General features: G+C 36.9%; 1 protein-coding gene across 1 annotated transcript in view; it reads right to left on the reverse strand.

Moving 5' to 3' along the window:
* Window positions 1-15,306, reverse strand: part of Sugt1 (SGT1 homolog, MIS12 kinetochore complex assembly cochaperone) — a 34,905-nt gene extending 19,599 nt beyond the window's left edge. Inside the window, exons 1-7 of the mRNA XM_063232717.1 lie at window positions 14,833-15,306; window positions 14,690-14,747; window positions 6,695-6,785; window positions 5,983-6,052; window positions 4,348-4,418; window positions 1,225-1,278; window positions 620-636 (exon numbers count right to left, since the gene is read on the reverse strand). Coding sequence (XP_063088787.1) covers window positions 620-636; window positions 1,225-1,278; window positions 4,348-4,418; window positions 5,983-6,052; window positions 6,695-6,785; window positions 14,690-14,747; window positions 14,833-14,870 — 399 coding nt within the window. The 5' untranslated portion in view covers window positions 14,871-15,306. The remainder of the gene's footprint in view (window positions 1-619; window positions 637-1,224; window positions 1,279-4,347; window positions 4,419-5,982; window positions 6,053-6,694; window positions 6,786-14,689; window positions 14,748-14,832) is intronic.
* Between the last annotated feature and the right edge of the window lie 774 nt (window positions 15,307-16,080).

Consider the following 16,080-nt stretch of genomic DNA (forward strand, 5'->3'; position numbering starts at 1 on the left):
AGCCTCGGTCACTGGTGGCCCCTTAAATTGCCCCTAAATGAGAAGGGAAAAAATGGGGTATGACACAATTATATAAGTAAAACCACTTAGAAGTCTGGCTGAAAATTAATGCTCTATTGTTAAGGATTTAGAAATAGCTGAACCCAGATTGTATTATATCAATATATTCACTAGAACAATTTTATTTCATTTTGGTACTAAGATAAAACCAGACTGAACCAAAGCAGTGATAAAATGTACTAAGCCTACATGTCTTGTGTTAACTGTCTTAAACCTACCATAAAAAGCCCTCTAATCCAGCCTACATTAACTTTTTGGTTATAGATGACTTTTTGGTTTAAAAAAAAAAGAAAAGAATCATCTGGACCATCCTAAAACTAACTCACTTAAATTCATTAGGTCAGTCCATTTATTTCCATGACTATATACTTCTATAATGTTAACCTGTATTAAGGTAAACATTAAGTATTTAATGTTAATTAAGTATTATCACCAAAAGTTAACCTGTATTAAGTAAAATTTAATAGGTAGAGCTCATCCCAAGTCCTGTCTCAAATATATCTGATACATGAAATGTAACATGAGGTAAAAATGTGAAGAATGAAAACTTTAAACTTACAGCCTCCAATTCTGATCCTATAAAACATGAAAAAGAATACATTTCAGATAATAATACACTGACAGATGAAGTCACAAATGTAATTTCTGTGGCAGAAATATAAAGCCAATTCTCTGTATTTTCCAAATAAAAGAAATTAAACTTTGGATCTTTGAGTATTTTAGACTCCTTAGACCTTTATTAGAAGAGCACAACATTACGATAAAGCAATCCAGCCAAATCTCCCTTTTAGTAAAGAAACGAGACAAAAATCAATTTTTTTTTTCTTGGTGCCAGGGATCAAACTCATGACCTTGCACTTGACAGGCAGGTGCTTGTGTCACTGAGTTAAATCCCTGGCCCATAAAAACCAGTATTTTTTGAAATCTACATGTAATATGTATTACCTAAGTTATTACTATATCTTTTTTTTTTTTTTTTTTTTTTTGGTACTGGGGATCAAATTCATGACTTTGCGCTTGCCAGACAAGCACTTTGCTGTTGAGCTAAATCCCCCACCTGTATTACTTAAATTACAAATACTAAAAATTTTGTTTAAAACAAAAAATTTCAACTGTTTCCCTTTTAAACTGAAAGACTATTTAAAACTTACATATCACACTTACCATTCTGTGCTTCCTGACACCTTTTAATCCAGACATTAAAATTATCATCTGCACCTAGAAAGAAAACACTGACTATAACATCACTTATCTGTACAATATAACATACTCAGTCAGTAAATGCTACTGAATACCTAGTACATCCTAGGCAATATTCTAAGTCCTGCAGATTCAGCAGTGAATAAAATAGCTAAACGCACTTGTCCTCATAATATCTATAGTAGGATGGTCAACTATTTAAACACTGAGTACCCAAATTGCAATCTAAAACTCACATTTATCACAAAATGTCAACACTGCAAAAATATTAGATTTGAGTGAAACAGTATAGGACTTAAAATGACAAAAGAACTTGTGTATTTATAGGTTTTCAAACATGTATCAAGGCATTAATTAAATAATAACTGGTTTTTGCTTAGCTGAACAGTCATAATTCATGAACCAATTAAATCTAAATACTGAGGTTTTAGTTTAGGAAAAACAACTCATACACTTGGCTCACAAATCAACAGAGTGTGTTCTGCCTGTAGCAACATGTCACAGGTTCCCCACTACCTTATAGCAATCCTAATACTATAGCTATAAACATTACCAATAGAGGTAACGTTTACTTGTTCATCCTGGAATATCCATTGTGTTTATTAGGTTTAACTGAAGTCTACTTCATTAGTTCCCCAGATATTTACAATCTACATTTCCTTCCACTCCTTTGCTCTTAAAAGAACTTCCTCTCACACAACAAAATCAGACCTGAATGAGATTCCTACAGTGTTCTGGTAGCTAAATTGAAAACAAGAGACATCTCCCAGTCCCTGCTTGCTCTTTAATGCATTTACCCATTCTGTCCATTATTCTCTCAGCGACTCTCTTACCATGCCTTTCCTACCACTATCAAGAAGCATTTTCACATGCACTCTGGAAAGTTTGAACGTATCTCCAAGTTACATGGCAGCGAAGGGCCTATACGTAATTTATTATATATTTACAGATAGCAATATAAATACATAAAAAATTATTTACCTCTGAAGACCCAAAACAATATATAAACAATAACAGTACCTAATAAAATGTTAAGGAAAATATTAAAATATTCTAAATAAAAGCTTACTAATACAAGCTAACTACAGCCAAGATTAATCTGAAAAACAAAAACCAGTTCTTTAAAAGTTGTTACTCTATTAATTTATACTGTTAATTTACAAAAGAAACTAAATTATGTCTATAAAAATTTTAAATATACTCACTATATTTTAATGGGGAACTATTGTATCAAATTTTAGACTTGAATGCACAACCTGTGATCCAAGCAATCAGAAGGCAGGCAGAGGCAGGAAGATCGCTGTAAAATTTGAGGCCAACCTGGACTACATAGTTAGCTCATGGCCAGCCTGAACTACATAGTGAAACCCTGTCTCAAAAAAAGAAAAAACAAAAACGAAAATACTAGATTTGAGTGAAACCATATAGGACTTACAATGACTAAAGAACTTGTGTGTTTATAGGTTTTCAAACATGTATCAAGGCATTAAAGAGTAACCCTGGTTTTTGCTAGCTGAATAGTCATAATTCATGAACAAAAACTGGAATAAGGAAGTTTAATTAAACACTATTGCCCAGATCCCTCCCTCTCCCTCTCTTCCTAATATGTAGTCTTTATATGCATAGGTGGGTCAAACTCTGCTTTAGAGCAGGGTTTCTCAAGTTCAGCACTACTAATCTACTGGTACTGTAGACCAGTTTTTTGGGCTGTTTTAAGAGAGAGTCTTGCTAAATTACCCAGACTGGGCTTGAACTTGGGATTCTCTCACCTCAGGCTCACAGTGCTGGGATTATAGGTTAGGTTTTTTTGTTGTTGTTGTAGGGGACTATCCTGTGCACCACAGGATGTTTACCAGCATTCCTGGTCTCTGTCACTAGATGTCAGGTATCCCCCCAACCACCAATCATGACAATTAAAATCTTTTCAGAAACTGGTAAGTCTCCCTGGAAACAAACTGCTTCCAGTTAAGAAATACTCCTTTCATTAGACACTGTGGCACATTCTTGGAATCTCACTTACTGGGAAGTTAAGGCAGGAGGATTTCAAATTCGAGGCTGTCCTGGGCAACTGGGCAAAACCCTGACTCAAATAACTAAAGGAGGGGCTGGGGATTTAGCTCAGTGGCATAAGCGCCTGCCTTGCAAGCAGGCAGTCGTGAGTTCGATCCCTGGTAGCGATAAAAACGAAAAAGACCAAAAAAAAAGAAAAAGAACTAAAGGAAGTGAGCAAAATGTGGCAGGTGCATGTTTACACCCTAGTACAAAAGAGGGCAGGGAGCAACTGCTTTATAGAGATGTCATAATACTCTGATACAAAATAAAAGTACAATTAGGATTATGTAGTCTATAATTTTCTACGAGCTAATTCACAGCCTGGATTTCTTACTAGTTTGTAGACTGAAAAATTCTTGGCTCTCATAATTTGTGTTTATGTATCTAAACACCCCTAAATTGGGTTTTAATAATGTTCACATATTTCTTTCATAAGACAGTACTCAAAGCTCCATGTTTCTTCTGTACCTTGCAGTTTACTCAAACTTGCACTTCACTTCTCCATATGGGCTTTGAAGCAAGATTTCCCACTTTAGCAATCTGAATAATTTAAAGTGCACAGACTTATAAATAAAACAGAAAATTAAACTTTCCATTAGAAAAACTAAAGCTGGATACAATAGAAAGAGCACAATGAGTATTTATATGATGTTTTTGGCTTCTAGAAGCAGTTTATCTATGATTTAATTACTAAAGACCAAATTCATCAACTTCTAAGTGAATTCAAATTCTGTAATCAACATGAAACATCATTAAAAGAGAAGGAAAAAGATGACAGGTTTCCATGATATTTTTTTTGAAAGACAGGGTCTTGCTATACAGTTCAGGCTGGCCTTGAACTCACTCTGTAGTCCAGGATGGCCTCAACCTTGCAGTGATCCTTCTGCTTCAGCCTCTCAAGTGCTGGGATTACAAGTGTGTATTGCTATGTCCAGCAAGTTTCCACAATTAACTTGAGAATACATGAACAAAATTCAGCTATTCTATTTAAGATAAATAAGATTAGTTTTTTAAAAGTAAAATTCTTATACTTACTCTCTAATTTCTGTCCTTCTGTAAAAGTTTCTAGAGCAGCAGCATAGTTTTTTTCATGGTATTCACATATCCTACATGAACATATTAAAAACAAATTCACACACATGAAAAAGAGCTTAATATTCTCTATTGCTGAATTTATTTTCAGTACATGTTAATGAGACATATTTTCCAAAACACTAATATCTACTATAAAACTCTCATTACAATTCAATTTTGGAACTCATTAAAAGAAATGAATTTCTTTTAATTGTACAAACTTGCTCATTTCAAAGTATAATTATGCAAAAGGATTAATTTCTTATTTAAATAAAATCACACATATCAACATAAACAAGCTGGGTTTCACAAATTTATATAAAACATACAGAATTTTCCTAGCATGAATCGTAGCCTACCCAGGTTGGAGAATGGGATGTTCTCTAGTCAGTTAAACACAATAAATTCAAAATGGTAATAAAAATAGATGTGTAATCTATCTGTTTCATCTGTAACTTGCAATTACTTTAATCATCACTATTTTAAAACATCAACTAGCAGCAGCCATGGGCCTGGAGGAGAAACAACAAGCACTCTTCCTGTAAGCCAGCAGCAGCCACGGGCTGGGAGGAAAAACAGAAGCCAATTTACCCTTCCCCAAGACAGCGGCAGCTGTGGGTCAGGAGGAAAAACAAGAAGCGCCCTTCCTATAACGCAGCAGCAGCCACGGGCCAGGAGGAGAAACAGGAAGCCAATTTGCCCTTATGGTGCACCAGCCAGCATACAGGCTAGAAGACACAAAGAGCCCAGCACCCTGCCCCCAAGGCGACTGGCTGATTCAGAGGAACAGACTGCGTTGACAGCAACTGAGGCACAAAAACAACTTAATGCTTGTTATTGTTTGATTGACTCTGAGGCCTAAAGATGGTAGTCTGAGCATCTATTTAGAGGATAATAATATGCAATATATTAACTACAGCAGATTTTTTTGTCTTGTTTTTGAAATCCAATTATTGCTTTGCTCCATTTTATTGTTTTTTTGTTTTATTCAATGTTTTGCTTTGATCGGTTTCATTCTGTTCTGTTTTGATTTCATTATGTGTGATGATATGGGAAGCAATTCTGAAGACAAGAGGCATTAGGTAGCAACTGTTGATTTCCTATTATCTGTTTTGAAATCCTGTATCACTTTCACTGTTCTGTTTTGATTGGCTTTACCCTGTTTTATTTTGTTTGGTTTTATTCTCTTTAAAATTAAAAAAAAAATCAACAGCATCATCTCATACTTCAGTTAACATACTAACAGAACTACACATTTTATGTAAAATGGAACCAGTTACAAATTGTACGTGCAAGTATAGCATTTTTAAATTTTTTTTTTCGTTTTTTTTTTTTTTTTTTTGTCTTTTTGAAACACAGTCTCACTTTGCAGGTCAAGTTAGTACTGAGCTCACTTTGTACCCAGGCTGCTCTTGAATTTGCAACAATTCTCCTGCCTCAGCCTCCCTAGAGTGCCGCATTACAGGTATGCACCACAACTTGCTTAGCATATGCAAAAAGTATAGCATACACAAAAAGTTTACAATAACTCATTCAAAAAATTTAACATCAGTTATTTGAGTTCAAGCCCAATGAGAACAGCAGTTAGTTACATACCCTTTTCTCATCATAGCAGTGATATTACTGGGGTTGAGTTTGAGAGAAGTTTTTGCATCAGCAGCACCATCTATATAAAAAGATTGCTTCTTTAGGAATTTACATATGTAGCAAACCCTACACATTTAAACCAGTCTTATATTTTTAAGATCCTCATTTGGTAGAAAGGCCAAATGGTTTTAAATAAGAAAAAAACTAATCCAAAATAAAATTCAATTAAGTACTATACCTTCCTTAGGACCTCATATCTAACTTTCTTCTTAAAGTTCTTCTATCAATAAAGCTTTGTGTCATAACTTTCATCTTTTCCCTATTAATATTTATGTAATTTAACTCAAGGTACTAAATTCTTCCCTATCCAAATTCTCAATCAATAATATTTTTTAAAGTTACAAAATATAGAAATACACTTTAATTCAAAATGCAAACAAGAGTATTTTGTTTAACACACTACAAAATAATACACATGATATTTCTTGCTAAAATAATGCATTATTGTGCAATGTGTGTAAATTTCTTACCCACTGAAAAAGAAGACATACCTAACTGTTAAATGGCTGTTACTCAACATGTAAGTGTCATACTAATAACTACTTCATCCTTTTCAAAAGACCAGTTTAAAAATAAAGATAACCTCCGTGTTATTTGACTTCACTTTGTCTAGGGCAAAATTTGAAGTAACTTATAAAGAAAACTTTGTAATAAAAGTTACCACAGTAATTCCCAAGAAGAATGTGACAGTACGCTCTTTGACAATAATATTGTGCATCATCTGGTTCCTGTTCCAAAGCCTTAGTCAGCTCCTACAAATACAAACATGAGTATCAGTGGATGTTTTTAAAGCCATTGAATCTAAAGTATTTAATCAAATAACCTATGATCACAAGCTATTTGGAAAAAAGACAACAAAGAAACAAGTTTGAAGCTTTTCCGTGTGGGAGGATCAGTATCTCCCTTTCTCTTTCCCCTTACTCAAAACCCAAAGAACACACAACAGTTTGTGATCTATAGCAGGAACTCAATAAAAGGTCATTATTATCATGTTATTTATTCTGAGTTGAATTCGTATACATTGACAGTTCACAATTTCACAAATTTGGAGAAGACAAAGATCATGCAAAGTTTGAGATGCCCTTCTTAAAAAGTACAGCTTTTAAAATTTAAAAGCAAAACACAAAATAAGGCGAACCCAAAACAAGATACAATCTTTAGAAGTTAAATCTAGAGTCCAGGAGGTTAAAAGAACCAACAAATACCCAAGCTTACCTGGCCCTTTCCTATTCGCCATCAATAGCAAAATACCCTAACAGATTGTAGCATTCTATTCACAGTCCATATAGAATTGCATAGATAGCTAGTATCACTTGATCAAAAGTCAGCAGTACAATAAAACTTAACACCCTGACCAGTCACAGAATGCAGTTGGTAGCTCCATGACATGGGAAGAAAGTAAAGCCAAGAACAAGTGCAAACAAACAGGAATACTTTCGTTCTCTACTGTAAACACTAGAAATATGGTAATTTTCATAAAAAGTAAAATTATTTCAATAGCCACAACACATTATTGACTTGACTTTAATTTAGTAATGTGTTCCTCACAAAGCAACGTGTACTAGCAAATTACCTAAAACCAAATCACTTTTTACCATCTTTATCTGTTCATCAGATTTTTTTTGTCTGCACAAAATTCTCTAATGCTTGTTCAGCTGACTGAGCAAAACCGCAAACTCTTACAAGCATTCCTCAGTGAGAGATCCCTGTACAGATTTACTCGGACCTCTTCCTGCTCTTTCCTTGGCTGCTCCTTCCAACCAAATGGCCTCTCTGCAGTTTCTCAAACACCTCCGGACTCTGTACCTGTTTCTCTGACTAGAACGCTCTTTGTCTAGATGTGCACAGGCATTTCATTCCCTCCTCCTTAGGGACAAGGCTGCACTAAAGACAGGCTTCAAATCCAGGATGAAAAATGAAAGAAAGAAATAGGGCCAAGGGTTCAACTCAGCGGTGTAAGTGCCTGCTTCGCAAACACAAAGTCATGAGTTTGATCCCCAATACCAAAAAAAAAAAAAAATCCAGGACAGACTCCAAAATAAGTTTCAACCACCAAACACTGCTACCTTCTAGTTATTTACTTATTTTTTTTTTTTTGCTCCATGTTTATCTATCTGAGAACTGTATTCATGTTTCCTAATATTTTGATATTTCTAAGTTAACAAAACCTTGGGCCAAATTCAACAATTTTGGGAACAGCAGATAGCTTCTTCCTTATCTACTCAAAAAAACCTTTAAATCAACTTCCAGTTACATTTAAGAAAAAAAAGCATATTATGGTTCAAAATGCTGTTTTATCTGGATCTTGAATTTTAAGAAGTGCTTCGAAGGAACATTATGTAATTGACATACGTTAAACACTCTTTAAATACGTCCAAAGATAGATATACTTGCAGAAAACTCATTATGTAGGCTGGGAATGTAGCCCAGTGGTTGCCTAGCATGTGCAAAACTCTAGGTTCTATTCTCAGCACTGCCAAAAAACAACAAAAACAAAACAAAACAAAAAAATCAAAAGAAGTAGCAATTTTGCTACAAGTTAGCAATTCACAGTTCTCAAATATAAAGATACCCAGTATACTGTAAAATACAGTGATACCATGATTCATGAACTGAATTCTTTTCATAATTCTGATGGTTCAAATTCTGTAACAGAATCGTGGAAAGACCCACTTGACAGTTTATTCCTAGCATCACTTGGGCAGTGTGTTTCTTTATAGACTGATTATCCTGATTCAACCAGCTGATTCTTGTATTCAATAAATTTGGTAAAATTGTTATTTTTATATTTCCTGTTATAAGAATCAAAAATATGCAATTTTTGGTCAACCTTATTTAAATAATTAGATGGGTTAAGTAGTTAAGTTCATAAACCAGAGCACCACTATACAACAGCAATGTAATTCAATGATTGTAAAGTAACTCCCCTGACAACCCAGAACACAAAGGGAAAGAAAAATGCCATTTTTAAGGCATTAAAAGTAAGAACTAGGAGTTGATGATATAGCTCAGTGGTAGACAGCCTGGTTAGCATTCATGAGTCCCTAGATATAATCTCAAGCACCAAAAAAATAAAAACAAGAACTGGATCTTGGCAAATTTTCAAATATTTAGTTTTAAGCTTTTTTATAATGCCACATAGCCAGGCACCATGGCACACAGCCAGTAATCCCAGGAACAGTGAGACTAAGATAAAAGGATCACAAGTTCAAGGACAGCCTGGACAATTTAGCAAGACCCAGTCTCAACAAGGGGTTGGGATACCACTCAGTTCTAGCGTGCCCTAGGTTCCATCTCCAGTACCAAAGAGAGGGGGTGGAGAAGGCACTCAACAGGAAAACTTGTTGAAGTTAGAAGTAAAAGCACTGCTCATTCTGGAAACCTTTATCTCCAAATCATCTCTTAATCTGATACTCCTTTACATTTTCTTCCAGTTACTTAACTAATTTCCAATTAGGCAAGAATAGCAATTACTCTGCTTTAAACTAGTTACCACCACTGGAGGGAAGAAACCCAACATAAAGCATGTAAAACTGGAAACATTCATTATACAATCACCAATCTCTGCTGTGCCTTCAGCAAAATTATCTCTGGTCAGCTATTTCAAAGTCAGTCAGCTCCCGAACTGTTAATGATATCATATATCCCCAATCCTCCTCTCTCCAGCAGATGAATCTGATCCCTTGAAACCAGACACTTGCCACTTCCAAAGGGTACTGCTTTGAGTGAGTAAACTAATTTAGCCTCAGCTTCCTGATTAATGAAATGCAAACAGTACACATCACAGCTGCTACAAAATGAATTAGCAGGACCTGGTAATGAGCTGAAAACGCCGGGTAAGAGAAATCAAAAATAACTCCGGAGTCTAAGGGTAACGTAGACCTATAAAGAGCATCTCATAAACATACAATGAAAATTACTGATCGTTCTCTTTAAAACTTCTCTTTCTCATACTTTCTTTTTCTTGATAGCCTTTGCCTTCATAGTCTTAATCTTCTCAAAATCACTAGCAACTCCTTTATCAAATTCTGACTTGATCATTCTGTGACCTGTGACAATACTGATCACAAGATTCAGTCTACTATTCTACTAGTCTTTTATAACTAGCATTTATATAACTGCTATTTATTTAGACTTTACTCCTTAGATTGTCTGACTTCTTGAGTGTCCAGATCCTCCTATCCAAGTTTCTTGAATGTAGCCAGTACTCTTAAGCAGGATCCTCATACAGCCAGTTCTCTACAGAGGTCACCTGAAATGTCTGTTGCCCACTCTGAATGAGATGTAAGTCCTACATAGCGAGTGGTACCCACTTCTGTTACATTCTTCAATCCAGTAACACAGGCATCATCCTGTACCTTAAAACTGTCACAAAGGCTAGTGCATTTTACATAAAATAAGTCCCTTTGAGGCCCTCAATCACTGACCTAAATTCCAACATTTACCCTTTACCTGGTCAGTATCCCTACATTCCTGTTATTCCACTGTCCCTCATGTCACCTCTCATCTATTTACTCTGCTTTTAGAGCAGGCATTGTAATTCAGGTAATGCCATTTCCTTCAAATTCTTCAGAGATGTGCATGACGGTGATAAAACTAAAAGTCCTCAGTGGGAATTTACTGTTATTTAGGGTCTGGGCTTTCTACCGTGTCACCTTTATTTCCTAGTACTTGCCTCTACATTCTATGTTCTAAAACTACCGAACGCGTCCCCACAACAGAGCCATCATGGAGTCCTTACCCTATCTCAGGCATGCACTAAACACGTGAGAGTGTCTTAGTTATCTTCATAGTAACTCTTTCGAGTAGGTCTCAAACGCAAAATTTGTTCTACTGTGATGAAATCTGGACCTTAAAACTTCTGGTTGAGTCCTTAACCACCACGCATACAGGGTCTCAAAAGACTCTCAAAATCTACTTTTTCCTCTCCCTATTGAAATGCAATCTCCTCTTTAAAGATTTTTTTTGTTTAAATATATCTTAACTAAAACAGTAATTGTACATATTTATGGAGTGTACTATAACATCTCAATAAATGTACAGTATATAATGTAAAATGATCAGATCAAGGGTACTGGCGTATGTGCCTCAGAGATACATCATTCATTGTTGGGAAAATTCAAAATCTTCTCTACCAGCTATTCTGAAATAAACAATTAATTACTGTCAACTATAGTTACACTACCACTTTCAACATTCAAAGTTATTACTCTTACCCACTGTAATCATTTCATGTTAATATTCCTGGTGTCTAACTCAGCATTCAACACTACTGAACCATTTGAATGAAAAATGTGAAAATGTCCATGGTCATCTTCCCCCATTCCTAATTGGATTGTCTTATATAAATAAAATGTATTAGGGGAGTACCAGGAGTCGAACTCAGGGCCCCGCACTTGCCAGGCGGGCACTGTGCTGCTGAGCCAACTCCTCAGCAATAAAATACATTTAAACTAATGTTCTATCAAGTGACCTGAATTCCAAAATGGTTACTATTAAAGTAGCCATTAGGAAAACTTTTGACCCACTTTATTAGATTTCTAGTCTTACTTATCATTAGCACTGTTTATCGCAAGGTTTAGAGAAAACATTCTAGTTGGTTAGATCAACCCCTCCACTATCAATCTCTGATTCTAGGTCTGTGAAGAGCACAGAGAACACAAATTTCTAACTGTGACCACAATTTTGAGAACCACTACTCCACAGCACTAGACTAAAAAGAGAGGTGTACTCTGAGACCCCCATTCTGCCTCTAAATGGCCGCACATCACAGTGACGGATCTTTTGAGTTTGTGTCTCAATTTTCTTCTGTATACTGTAAAAAGAATAAGTGCCAGACTATATGAATTGTAAGAATTTTCAGCAAGAATCTACATGGTGACACTGATTATGCTGGTTCAAAAGCCACAAACTAAGAACCAAGACTACAGGCCTACTCTATGCAAGTTTGAAGCAATACACAATAAAATAAAAAACAACAACAACAACAAAAAAAGGAATCTGTTGTCCACCAAAATACATGTGCAGGGGAATTCGCACTGGCTTTATTCATACTTATTAATAATGAAAAATAATCCAAATGCCCATTGCTTTAAAAAATGGTGCTATATATAACAAAATAATACACAATGAAGAACTTATTTCACACAATATGGGTGTATATACATGTAATGATTAAGGCAAAACTACAACATATACACAAAACAAAGCACCAACTTTACTTTTCTGTGTTGAGTACAAGAGCAAGCAAAACTAACCAATGGTGACAGACATCAACTGGAGTCAATTAGAACCTTAGGGATGGAGATGTTCTGTATCTTGACTGGGTGACATACATGTGTAAAAAATCATCAAATTTTGTTTTAAAATATGTTTACATGTCATACCATAATAAAAATTTTTTAAAGTAATTCAGAAGTAAACTAGATTTCCAAAAAAATCAATGGGTCTGAATGTACCTTAAGAAAGATAAGCCAGGCCATCAAGAAATCAACTAATAACAAATGTTGGCAGGGCTGTGGGGAAAAAGGAATGCTTCTCCACAGTTGGTGGGAGTGCAGACTGGTACAACCACTGTGGAAATCAATGTGGAGATTCTTCCAACTAGTAGGATTAGAGGTCCCATTCAATCTAGCTATTCTCCTTCTGGGTATTTTCCCAGAAGAATTGAAAACATCATGCCACAGTGATATATGTGCACCCGTATTTATAGCAGCACAGTTTGTAATAGCTAAAACTTGGAAACAACCCAAATGCCTATCAACTGCAGAATGAGTAAAAAAGATATGTATTTTTATACAACAGAGTATTACTCAGCTATGAAGAATAAACTCAAGGCTTTTATAAGTAAATGGAAGCAACATGAAACCATACTCATAACTGAAATAAATCAAACTCACATCTGTAAATATCATATTGTCTCCCTCATATTAAAAAAACAAAAACAAAAAAACCTGAAAGAGTAGTAAGGTCCAAAATACACAGTAGATATTGTGAAAATGAAAGAAAGTGCTCAAAAGGAAAAAAACAACTGGGTTAGGGGAAAGGAGAAAAGGAAGAAAGGAAAAGACTGTATGTATGTGGATATATATATATATATATATATATATGTGGGCATACATCTACAAATATATACACACACAAGATAGATAACTATACTACTAATCTCAATAAGGTCATCAAAAAGAACAGCCTGTGCTTTCATTGTTTGATCATTTTTTCATGCCGAAATCTTGTAACCTGAACAACTTCATCTAAGATAATGATACGCAACACATTAACTAGTGTTAATTTCTTGCTTAAAAATTCTGTATCAGTTCTACCTTTTATTTTGTTTTTAAAACAAAAGAAAAAGAAAAAAGAAAATTAAGCCGGGTAGATCAGCAAATTGGGAGGCCAGACTGGGCTACAATAGTGAGTTCAAGGTCAGTCTAAACTACACAGAGAGACCTTGTCCCCCCCCCACCCAAAAAAAAACAACACCAAACCCCAAACCAAACCAAACCAAGTTAATAGCTGTCTGGCTAGGAACTGTAAAGAGAAACTGTCAGATTCCCCTACGTTATTCCAGTGCTGATCCCAGAAACCTTGACCACCTTATTTGAGCCTCTGGTTTCCTGTTCAACCTTACTTCCCACTCTACTTTCAAGCCACTCGAATCACAAGATCCTTTTGGCAACTCCTACTACAACTTCATTCCAACCTCAGGACCTTTGTTACTGACTCTTTTTACTGCCTCCATTGCTCTTTATCCAACGCTTCCAATGTAGTGCTCTCATTCTTTCAGGTCTCCATTGCAATCAACGTTCCAATCAAAAGTGACGCAAATTTCTTCTGTAAGTCACACCTAGAAAAAACACTTTGTTGCCTCAAACTGCTAGCCTTCCTCATGTCAGATCATAAGACAGCAGAGTTATGGCATGTTAGATCATAACAATGAAGCACTTTTCTGCAAGATGCTCATGGCTAAATTCTGAAATTCGTAACACCATCTACAGCATCTGGATAGCTTGGGCTGCATTTTAGTTATTACTGAAGTCTTGATATTTTACATTCCTTCACAGCTTTAGTTTCTGTCAAGCACAAAAATACAAAGTGCTTTCTAAGTTTATTAAGTGTATTAGTGACTTTAACTGGTGGCAAGGAACACCTTGCACACAATTCCAAAAAACGTTTGACTACTAAATGAATGACTAATGAAGTGATAGGACATCTGCAAAGTCTCTGAGTACCCTAAAAGTTTTCGTTCTAGTAGATTGTGCCTAGTATTTAAAAAGGGCAAAAATAAATGAAAAAATGAATTAGTATCACTAAGTCCTAATTTTCTTTTTTTTTTTTTCTTCATTTTTAAGGTCTTGCAGGCCAAGGATGGACTCCAACTACGTCCCCAAGGAAAAACACGAGGTAGGTTTTCTCAGTAACTGAGGAGATGCAGGAGCTGGGAGGTGAAATAGCAAGAGTAACAAGGATCTGAGAGGCAAAAGGGTCACTGTAAAGCATAGAAAGAAGAGCATGGATATCAATACTGGGGCCGAGACACTGAGTACAGCAGCTTCGGATCCACGAAAAAAATGGTGGGAACCAGCATTTTCAACCAGAACCGGACTCAGTTCTGCTCCCCTATGACGGTGGAGAAAGTATAAATGGGCTTTCTCACCTCTAACGCCGCCTGGGGGTCCTCATCGATCAGATTATCTGAGAAGCTCTGGAAAAGCCTGCCAGGAAAAACAACGAGTTCAGCAGGCTCATTAACCAAAGTAAGAAGATAAAATGAACAGCAAAGGAAAGGAAAACACGCACCGTTGGGCTGTTGCAGGTCCCGCTGCAGCCGCCGCCATGCCTAAAACACTGTTGCGGTGGCCCGAGACACAGCCACCGCGGTTACCAGCTCCGCCGCCGCCCAGGGGGAAACTTCTGGAGAAACACCAAGCGAGCTTCCGTCCTAAACAGCCAACGAGTGGGCACGCAGCGTGCGGCTGGGGGAGGAGAGGCGACCAGTCGCCGCGGGGCCTGCTGGGAAGACGGAGGACTGGTTCTCTTCTTTAGCCGCTGGTCCCGCCCCTAGCCGTGGTTCCCGAGGCCTGTGATTTGTACATTCCGTCTCTTTCCCTGCGCCCCTCCCCCCACGCAAGCAATCTAACATAGCCTGGAGAGGTAGCGTCTCAACACCATTTAGGTAACGTTTTTATTCCTCAGGAAGCGGTGGTTAGGGACGTATGTAAGGCTGTTGATAGGCCACACAGAGCTCCATTTTCACTGGGCTATATCATGGCTGCCGCAGGGAGCCCCCGCCCTCTTGACGCGTAACGTCTTACGTAGCTGCGTGGGCTTTTCCGGAAGCGTAGTCGCGGATGGCGCATAGGTTTCCCGCGATTGGAAAATCGTAAACGGCTGGGACTTGCGGCAAGTGTTTTACCCTAGCGAAAACCAGAAAGTAAAGATGCTTATGGTTCCCGCGGGCTCGTGTCTTATTAATGTTTGATCCATTTTCCAGAGTAAGCTTTCTTTATAGTCGACTTCGCAGAACAAGAGGAAAAACATATCCAAAGGCACAGAGGGAAGGAGCTAGCCTAAAATTTTCCCAGCTTTTCAATTTATTCAGTCAGGCTCTGCCAACACTGCCGTTTGACCCTAGCTGATTTAAACAGGCTTCCTCCAGCAGGCAAGTACCCTAAGGGGGGTAAAATGGGGAGATGGAAAGAATGAGAGGTTCAGTGGATGTGGGCAAGTCTGAACTAGATTGTCTACTACATCCAAACTCTATAGTAGTTTAGGATTCAAAGCTGTTAATGCCCTCAAGCTGTTTAAACCAGTTCTAAGTGTAAGATGAAAGAAGGAGCCCAAACAATAACGAAGCGCACTTTATGGGGACCTCTAGAATATAGGCTTAAGGTACTTCCAAGAGTCCCCAGCAGAGTCTAGGACACGTTAACTGAAAAGCAGTAAACGCAAGCTTCTGGTTTTTTATTTTTGTGCTGGGGATCGAACTCATCACCTCACACTTGCCAGGCAGGCACTCAGGCCGCTGAGCTGAATCCTTGGCCAAAC

This window comes from Cavia porcellus, unplaced genomic scaffold (assembly GCF_034190915.1).
Source record: "Cavia porcellus strain 051 isolate PalLab524CR breed Dunkin Hartley unplaced genomic scaffold, mCavPor4.1 scaffold_21, whole genome shotgun sequence".
Lineage (NCBI taxonomy): Eukaryota > Metazoa > Chordata > Mammalia > Rodentia > Caviidae > Cavia > Cavia porcellus.